We start from the raw sequence: 10,275 nt of genomic DNA, 5'->3' as shown, positions 1-10,275 counted from the left end.
ATGTGGCTCATCTCACTTGATGTATGGAATAACTCTCATTTTTGTTGCTGCAAATATGTATGTCTTGAAAAATATGTATGTTTTACCACCAATAATTTTGTTTTGGTTTTCCCCTAAATGTCACCAACCAAGACTTAAAGGTTGTCTTAGCAGATAAAAATTTCTTGGGAAATCACTGTGGAAGTCTGTTTTCTGGGATGTCCTAGAGGTGAAAATTTTTTAAACCATGAGATTATTTAACTGCTGAAATACTTAGTATTCTGGGTAAAAACAAAGTCATCACACCATGGTCAAGGGAGAAGAGTCAAATACTTATATTTTGCAGTGTTCATTTTCTCACTTGAAGAGATGAACAGAATAAAGAGATCTTTCTTATTAAAACAAAGTAAACAAACAAAAAACTCCCATAAACACCAACAAGAGAGGAAAAAATGCGTCAAGATTAGACAGCCAAGCTTCTAGCGTGGAATACTGCATAGCAACCAGCAGTCCTTTCTTCTCTTGTTGATTAACCTACCTGTCTAAGAGACCAAAAGGGGTTTTCTTATCTCAGTCTCACAGTATATATCTGACATGTATGTCTTTGGTTCTCTTCCCACAGGAGAGAAAGAAAAAAAAGCTGAAAAAGTTAGACATATTTCTCCAGCAGGATTTCAAGGGAGAAAGCCTGCCTGCCTGGACTGTGAGGAGGTACACAAAGGGACACAGGGACATCCTCCAGGACTGGTAACAGCACTGTTCAGCCTTGCTCTTGCTGAGGAAGTTTCCGCACAACACTGCAACCATGAATTTCCTCCGGCGGCGTCTCTCAGACAGTAGTTTCGTGGCAAACCTGCCCAATGGCTACATGATGGACTTGCAGCGCCCCGACAGCTCCACGAGCTCCCCAGTTTCTCCTGCCATGGAGAGGAAGCATCTGCAGCCACCCCAACCCCCGCACTCTTCCTCTACCGGCAGCAGCATCTTCAGCTCCATCTCCAGCGCCATGAAGCAAACCACGCAAGCGGCTGCAGGGCTGATCGATCACTCGGCCGGCCCCACGCCCCCCATGGCACAGAAACCCAAGATCCTCCTGGTGATCGATGACGCACACACGGACTGGTGAGTCATCAGTGATCCCCCACTGGGTTCAGCTGCACATTCTCAGGGATCTGGGAATCACGGATAATCTGCAGGGGGTGCACAGATACTCTGACATCTGAGTCACCAGCTCTGGCCCCAGGCTGGTGTCTGTCAGATGACTTGCGTGAACGGCAGAGTGGGTTTTTTCATAACTTTCTCGGTAAAAAATGTTCATTTGGTATTCATTGACCAACTTCTTCATAACTTTAATATATGAACACGTATAGGAGGTTCTTGGCTCAGCAGGCTTAGCCAAGCTGTCATATCTAGCAATGATCCTAAGAGATAACAGCTGAAGGTGTATTAATGATGTGGTTCAGGACCTTAATCCACTGTGCTGACTCTAAAAATTAAAAGTGACTCAATCTCTCCATCTCTCTTGAGCTTTTCTCTGTATGCAAATTTATACATAAATTATGGTAAGATAACCAAGCTTCCTACTACCTGTCAAGGGCCCTTCACCTGCTGAGCATAGCAACAACTATTGCCAAAGGAATCTCAGGCTCAGCTAAGCCTCAGATTTGTCTTGTTCATGCAGGTCTCTTTACACACAAAAGTTTGGAAGTTTGTTTCCTATGACATTGGGTAGCACAGTACACTTTCCAAAGGGTAAGACAGTTGTAGTCTTCTGAAATGCTAGAGAAATGACTTACTGCTTTTTGTATGCTCCTTTTTGAAGTCAGCTGGTTTAGAAAGCTTTAGGCAACCTGTCTGAGAGTCTTATCTGGGGGAAAAATCCAGAGAATGTATTGAGGAGATGCTCTTGCTTCATCTGCCAGCTTGTCTCAAGACAAAAGAAGGAAAGAGTAGCCTAGGTAAGGGGGCGGCATTGAAGACTTCAAAATTAAAGAAGCTGGGTTACTGGGTCTTGGCCAAGGCAGATTAGTTTATTTTCTTTTCATCCCACACCACTCTTCGGTACAGCTGTCACCTTTGGTCTTCTCTGTTTAACAGGAAGAGTGGGGACAAGGTGAGACCTACCTTTTTAGGTGTATCTCCACAAATCAAGAGCTTAGCTCTTACCTAAAAAGAGACCACAACTGAGTACAAGTAGGTCAGGCATCTTCAACCAACTTGAAGTAAGAGAGGGAAAACAGTGGGATTTTTCTCAAAGCAAGAGCAACGTCTTAACCGAGTGAGAAAGTCCCTGATAAGGTTTTCACCATGAATGTTTCCCTGGCCTAGTGTCTTTCATCACAGTAGCAGCCCCTCAGCGCCAGCTCGTTCAGTCGGCAACACCAGTCTTGCTCAAGCAGACCTGATCTCTCTTTCCTGGGCACACCACGAGCCTCCCGCAGGCTGATGCTCACTAACCACTGTCTCTGTGAAATGCTTTTGCAGTTCCTTGGAGATGCTGCCAGGTGGCAGTCCCTTAACACAGCATCCTCGGTCTGGGATGGGAGTGCCTTTGTTGCACAGCTCTCGCATCTGGGGCTTAGCCAGCACTGTGTAGCGCAAACACTGCGATCAGAGAGGAAAGCCCCAGCTCAAAGGCGGGTCTAGTTTTCCCTCGAGATTAATGGTGCTGAGGGTAGTCGGGGCAGGGGAAAGGACAAGGAGGGGTTGGACCCTGCTGCAGTGTTTTCGTGTTTTAAAATACACATACTTCATTTGAATCCCTGCCTTTACATCTCCCAGCTGCGGTTCTGTCATGCAGACTTTGTGGTCTGTGAGCTGTGCTTGCTGAGGGAGCAGCAGCTGGGATATATAAAGAGGAAGTATGGCTACCCATGCTGTCCTCACTCCTCCACTCCTGTAAGCACTCCATGCATCCTGCTGTCTTGGCTATCCCTCTCCTGTCTATAACTGAGCAGTTTCTAGGAACTATGGGATACCCCTTTCATTTATCCCAGCTCTCTGACTCAACCCACAAGTTTGCAGGTATCAAATGCTGCTTGCAAAGGCTCCCTGCCTTTACTTTCTCTAAGGCTGTGAGGACACTGAACAAAATTAGTGTATGAATTCATGATCATACCCTGATGTATGTATGACATGAAAAACAAGGAAAGAACATTACTAACCCTTCCCTGCCATGGCTCTTTGCAGCATGAACAGAAATACATGTCTGGAAACTTCCCCAGCTTAAAGGCAGCAGTACATGGTCCTTTCTGAGAGAACATACCAATGCAACCACTCCAGTGGGCCAGGAGTGCTTCTTGCTGGTTGATTTTTGTGTCTCCAGGAAACTCAGTGAGCCCCTTGAGAGCAGCACTGAAGAGCAGTGGCTCCATGGCTCCATGGATGTTTACTTTTGGTAAGGTACTTCTGAGCAATGCTAGCCACCTTCGTGGTCTCAGGGTGTTATGTGAGTTCAGGCTGAGCAGCCTCAGGAAGCAGTGTTTGCCTTGTGAGAGCCCAGCTGACGAAGCTGATTATCCAGGGATTCTGACTATCCACTCTGCATCATGTACAGAAACAGTCCCGACTTTGGAAAGTGAACAACAGCACATTGTTATTTCTGTGCTGGTGATTCTGGGTTTGGAAGAAGCATCATGTTTGTAATGTGTTTCATCTCCACCTGCTCTGGTCTTTCTACTTGTGAAACCTTTGTATTTGGTTTCCAAGAAACATTTTCCTCCTCCTTTTGAAATAGTTTACTAAAAATATCCCCAAGAAATAACTACTGAAGTGTTGCCCTTATTTTAAGGGTGGGGGCTTCCACAGTGCCTCCTCCCCGAGAGCGAGTTACACAGAGTGTACAACAAGGACCAGCTTGTTCACGGACAGGAAGGGTGAGAGACAGAGGAATCTGCCCTTTGATTTCTCTTCTCTAAATGAAAACACTATCTCAGAATTGGAGACTGTAGCAATATGGCCAAGCCAGACATTAATTTATCATCACTGTTTGTATTACAGCGAAGGGCTGCAATTGTGGATTAGGATGAGGTGTTGCGCAAGTGCGTGACGAAATGCTTTAACAACCCAAACAGGCAAGTGCAAGTACAACACACTTCAAAGTGACAAATGGCAGTCTTTTCTGTTTCTGAGGCGCTACTATGTCTCTGATGGTACAGTACAGCACTCGATTTCTCTCAGAGGTCTGAAGGGAAGAAAGAGCATGCATGGGAATCTACGGTCTGTCTTCCACTATAAAATCCTTGCCGTTCTTGACATGCAATCCGCTCTGGTTTATTCCAAAGGCAAAGCACTATAAAAACCGTGTGAGTCCCACGGAATATGATCAGCTGCTTTCTGCATTAGCAGCAGTAAAAGAAAGGTACATTCTATTAAAAACAATGGAACTCACCCAGCTTTCTGTTAAAGTGGCAACATTCTGACAAATTTTCCATTCTCCTCAAAGACACAGCTCTAGACATTTCAAGGAAGCACGCAGTGAATTGCCTTGTGTAGGATGTGCACGAGAGGAAAATGCTATCTATACAGCTCTCTTGTGCTCTTGGCTTTGACAGGCAGCCCTCAGAGGCATGCACAGCAGTGAATGTACCTGTGCATCAACACACCAGGGAAAAGCTTGGCTCCTCTTCTGTCATTACTGGCACATTTCTCAGCTGGGGAGCCTGCACCTGGAGAATGAGGCTCCTTCTGATGGGCTGGGAGTATCTGTGCTTTGGGAGGCTTCCAAAAACGCATCCACAACTCACCTAAAGCAGTTGCCAGAAAAAATGGAGCTCAGACATGAGTGCACGTGCATGTGTTAAACACACAGCAAAAGGGAGCAGGACCATGAGGAAAGGAGACAGCAGAACTCCAGGTGGTGGCACGTGGGCCAGCTCTGGCAGCCTGACCTCAGCCAGGAGGAAAGCATCCCACCTCTGGCAACCTCCTCGCCCACCATGCTATTAAGAAAATTATGCTCTTGCTGGATTGAATTTCTCAGCAGATCAAACAGGATTTTGTACTGTGAATTATTAACCCCTGTCCTCTGTGAAAGTGCTCAGCTTTCCAGTCTAATGCCTCCTGTTTAAACAGCTTATGGGGGAAGTGATCAAGCACAGCTAAGGCTCCTATAAGCCACACATGCTAAAAGAGTCGCTTTCCGGACCAGACAGCATAACAAAGTTGTTCTTGTTGCATTTGCTGGGTATCTAAGTTACATTTGTGAAACAGCTCATGTGGCTTTTCAAAGCCATTGCTGTGTTTTGTCCAAGTTTCAGGCTGTTTCAAGAGCTCACAGTGCTGTGTTTGGTGCCTTGGCCAAAATACATGTGCCTGTGTGCAGCAGCTCCACACACGAGGACTGTGACATGCTTCTCCAAAAAATAAGTCACAGAGGATGTTTTAGGAGACACAAAACTGCATTGTTTTTTCTCCCCTTTAATTTGTGGCCAAATCTGCCTGAACATCCTGTCTCCAAAAATTTTAAGATCAAGGAAGAGAAAAACTGTGATTAACACTGAATGAAATCCTCTTAATGCATTTGAAATGGTTCTTTGTATAACAATAACGCCATGATTCAGGTCTAATTATGGACTGATTTGACAGGATTACCGTTTTATACTGGTCAAAGGAAATGATCAACTTCTTTAAAAAGAAAATGATTTTTACTTCTGAAACATGAAAATATTGAGCCCTAAATATGTCATTTGCCTAAAAACGTGACTGGTCAAATAATACCCTAATACTGAATTTTATTAGCAAGGGAGTTCCTAAATCCTAAGTTTTTTTCAAGGAATTCCTTTTAAAAATATTCAATGAGTGTCATGAGTCATTTCATGCTTTCAGTAGGCTGAAGGTGATGTACTAAGGCTCCCATTAGGAAGAATATTTCTGCACCTCTTTTAAACATAATGGTAAGTTTTGGAGTTCAAGCTTGAATTTAGGAATTTGCTGGTTAAATTGCAAAGTTTTGTCTATATTTCCTGATAAGAAATCCCAAATCATCTAACATGGTGGTGACTGAAAATAGATTATTATGGATTAGCTTTTTTTACACAGTGGTGACCTTTTAATATTTCACAAGTTCCGTGCAACAGTGCAGCAATAATTTGAAAAAACATGCATGTAAAATCTACGTTTTCACAAATCTGGTTTAAAAGCCCTCATATTTTCATCCTTTAGCCTTGTCTACCCAGGACCGAATATTTTTGTTCCTATACTTCTTGCCAAGTTCCACTTTTTGAGAAGTGGAAAGCAGAAAGTGGAGGCAAGCTTGTGTTAAAGGAGTGTGTGTGTTTGTGCACATATACATGCCTGGAAGCAGCATGGAGAGTTTCTGTATTCCCTAGAATACAGACATAGGGGTGAGAGGGAGGCAAGGCTGTCAAAAGTTTTCAAGAAATTGCATTTATCACATCACTTTCCAATCTGTTTTAGGTATATCACCGTCGTGTCTGTCTGTATTTTTATCCTGCATACGTAAAGTATCTTGGGATCTAGTCCCCCTAAATGAAAGGTGATACAGAAATGTAAAGGATTAGTATCATTACAAAAATAGACACAAAGAATATGGAAAACATTCCCCACCAGGTTATAACTGTGCTAATGCAAGTCAAATCTGGGTCCTTAATTACTTTACCAGAGTTCCTATAAATGCATAGAATTTAACCTCAGAATGTCCTGCCTAGTCCTGTACATGTTAAAAAAAACCAACAAACCCAACCCTCAGATACATTTCTCAGAGTTTGTGAGCCAGATTTCTTCTGCCTGGAAGTCCACAGCCCTGCCCCACTGTTGGTCCAAGTTAGGCCAGTTCTCCTGCTCCTCAAATTCAAGGAGAACTGAAGCAGCTGGAAAAAAATATTGCAAAATTCTCAACAAAAAATGATACCCCTTGCAAACAGCTCCAGGCCATATTATTTAGATTTAGCAATGTGGAAATGTTCCAGCAATGCACTGTTTTGATAACACACAAAATCAAATTGCTGCCTCATGTTGTACTTAATGCAGTACCCCACCTCCACCCCCTACCCTCCTACCCCCAGCTCTTTGTGGGCAGGAGGAATGTGACCACAGTACAGCCTGGGTGGGGGACCAGACCTACAGCAAAGTGTCCTTCCTATTCTGACAGCTCGGAGAAGCACAAAAAGCTGTGCCCAAAAGCAATAGCGCTGCACTAACTAGTGCTTCTTCTCTTGGTGGGGGGATGGCTTTGATTACCCCTGTTTGATGAGCAGGAGGTGGCACAGGAAGATGCTGGGAGGCCAGTATTGTGTGGGACTCCACAATTCCTTGAATACAAAGAGTGGCCTGAATAGTTGTGTGTGCGATCCTTAAAGTGCTGCTGGCTTGCCAAGCCAGGTCTCCCCGGAAAACAGGCCTTCAGAAAGGGAGGGCTCACTAAAGAAGATTTTAAAAACCCTTCTCCTTTGCTGCCTCAAAGCTTCCCTTTCCATGTGCATTCAAGCCAAGAAAATCCTCCCAGCCCTGTAGGGTGGGACCTCAGATCTCATCAAGGACCTCACCAGAGGACTTCCTTTATCCAAAAATCCCTAACCCATACTGCCATCAGAGCACAGCACAACCCCCTTCGGGTGAGGCGTTCCTTCCCTTGATGTGATCCCATAACTAATAACGTTTCAGGGGTGGTTTTACAGTAACCAGAGTGGGCTGGGTTTTGTGGTTCTTCCCAGAAGGCAACAAAAGAAGTCTGTTCCCACAGCCCAGCCGAGGACACTGAGGACACACCTGCAGCGCTGCACAGCTGGCGTTCTGTTCGGTGGCCACAGCAAGTCAGGTGGTGACAGCACCGGGAGCAAGGTGATCTCACCCCGGGGAGAACAGGGCTGGTCACAGCACTGCTGTGCCCGGGGATGAAGCTGAAACTTCTATGGAGTTCCTGCCAAAGTATCAGGGTGTTTAGGGTTACCTTTTGACCCAACACAAACCTGAGGTTTACCCATTCGTCCCTCCCTGTTGGTATGTACAATGTAAATACCTTTTCTTTCTTTGTGCACTTGTCTCTGGTCCATTTAACTTTTAATTCAAACCTTGTTTCCTGAGGTGTCAAAGCACGCATCCATCACTCTTATTCACCATCCTGACACCCCCACCCCTTGCCCCAAGGTACTCTTGCAGAGTAAGTATTAACTACCAACCAGTCCATCCCACAGCTGAACACTGCGTAAAGGTCTCTGGGCCAAAGCAGATGTGGACAAAAGCTCCAGCAGCTTGCAGACCTCAGCATTTATGGAGTGATTTTTCCCATCCCTATGCCCTGGGCAGTCAGGACTTGACCATCTCAAAATTCTTACTAGGTACAGCTGAGAATTTCTGAAGTGGGGAAAGTGGTGGAGGGGGTGAGAACTGGCTCCTGAAAGGAAAACCTTCCTTATTTCCACCCTCTCAATAAAAGGGCACAAATGCATCTCTCCTCCCCCTTCCCCTCCCTGCTGCCCTTATAGCATGTAGGGGCTGGGGGGGTCGAAGCATTCCAGCAGCTGCTGGCCAGTATCCTGGAAACTGCCTCCTTTTTCCCAGTCCCAGCCCCTTTTATGAAGGAGACAATGCGGACATACAGTGAGCGCCTTGTGCATCACTTGGGCCCCCAGGCCCTTTGACACGGGGATTTTGTGCAGTGCCTCACCATCTCCCCACCCTCCCCAAGGTGCCCCCACACCCAAACCAGGGGGCTTCAGCCTTGCCTTTTCCTGCATTATCCAGAAAGAAATTGCATGCCTTATTTTCCCAAGGGCTTGAGAGAAGTATGTGTAATGTGATACCAGGGAAATAATTCAGATAATTCCAGAATTTATCCATGGATGCCTTTTGGTTTGTTTATCCAGGTCTCTTCTTACCATTTCTCTCCTTCTTTCTTCCACCCACTCCCTTGCCTACCTCTCCCCAAGAGTCCCACGCATTTCTCTCTTCATCGTGTGTTGCTCTGGCCCCTCCACAGGGTTGGAAAGGCTGCTTCCTGCTCCAGATAAGAAGTGGTTTCCATCCAAAGCATCACTTGGCTTTCTTTGCTTGCTGTGTCTTCATCCAGAGGCACAAGCTAAGTCAGAGGATTTGGAGGAATTTACCACTACAATATCCTGGTGTCCTTCTTTTTCATGCTCTCAGTGAGGAGGGCCCATTTTTGGGTTGAAGGTACAAGCCAGCTCTTGAGTTTGTAGCTCAAGGCCTCTGTTGAACAGTGATACAGATGTGAGTCTGGGTTTACTCACATCACAGGGGATTTGGACTCAGGCTTATTAGTTCTCTGAAGAATGGCTTCCCAGTTTCCAAGACAGCATTCCAATATTTGCTGTATCAGTTCCACTGAGGTCTCTCCTAGGAAGATCTGAAAATCTGTGAATTAGCCTGAGGTAGGTAATTGGATGTGAATTGATCACCTATTATTCCCTGCTGCTGTTAAAGGTACACTCCATATCTGACAGAAAACTGTTGTATATGCTTCCTCCAGCCATGGCAATTGAGGCAGACTGGGGCTGGTTTACAGAATATCTCTGCAAAATGAACTTCTATCCTTTCCAGATTACTTCATAAGAAGAGGCATTGGGTTTCTTATGTCCCTGTAGTCATGTCAGAGCTGAGGCAGAAAGTGAAAGTTATGTTTGTCTGATGCCTTTGCACCCAGAAAATATGTCCTTTTCCAGAGCATGCAGCTTCTTCATCAGAAGGAGAGAGGGGTTCAAGGCAAGCTTCTTTCCTACAAGCCAGGGCAGACCTTTGGCTGTTTGTCAAGGTGCTTCCTCCCTCCCAGTCCTTGGGGCCACATTTAAATGGATTGCCTAGCTCTATAAATCCCACCCAGGAACTGTTCTTGAGCATGGCCCTGCAGTTTTCTTCAGTCAAAACATGCTTACATGCTAATTCACTGAGATCACAGCAACCGCACCACCCCATCTGCACCCTGCCTAGCCAAATCATAGCTCTGTGTTCTGCTGAGCTGAACATCTGACATGCTTTAAAATAAAGGGGTGGCCAGCCAAGCAGTGGTCAGTGCTGCTGGCTGCCTGGGAGAGATGGTGGGTCTGTGTGGCAAGTGGTTTGCCCGGTGTCCCAAGCTGGGGACAGTGAGCCCTCCTGGGGCAATGAGCTGCTCCTCTCATTGCTGCTGGCTGGTTGTGCTGGAGGTGAGTGGGAACACTTCCGAGGCTCCCCAGAAAGGTTTTTCTCTGGTCTTCTGGGCACCGCTCCTCTGCTGGACTACAAGCTGCCTAGGTAACTCTGCAGCAGTCAGGTCCTAGGCAGAGGTCTTGAGGAGACTTGCTCAGGTGGTTTTGGGGCAGAGAGCATCCACAAATGTCT

The 10,275-nt window shown here is 45.8% G+C and overlaps 1 protein-coding gene across 2 annotated transcripts in view; it reads left to right on the top strand.

The window, feature by feature from the left end:
* Positions 1-784: 784 nt before the first annotated feature.
* SYN3 (synapsin III) overlaps positions 785-10,275 on the top strand; it is a gene marked incomplete at both ends in the record, with an annotated part of 164,925 nt that continues 155,434 nt past the window's right edge. For both annotated transcript variants that reach the window (XM_082280008.1, XM_082280007.1), the window contains one exon: positions 785-1,101. In XM_082280008.1, the coding sequence (XP_082136134.1) occupies positions 785-1,101 (317 nt within the window). The remainder of the gene's footprint in view (positions 1,102-10,275) is intronic.

The sequence above is a fragment of the Coloeus monedula genome (assembly GCF_965178545.1).
Source record: "Coloeus monedula genome assembly, chromosome: 4".
In the NCBI taxonomy this organism is placed as follows: Eukaryota; Metazoa; Chordata; class Aves; order Passeriformes; family Corvidae; genus Coloeus; species Coloeus monedula.
The sequence above is the reverse complement of the archived record's forward strand: the minus strand, read 5'-3'. Positions and strand labels throughout refer to the sequence as shown.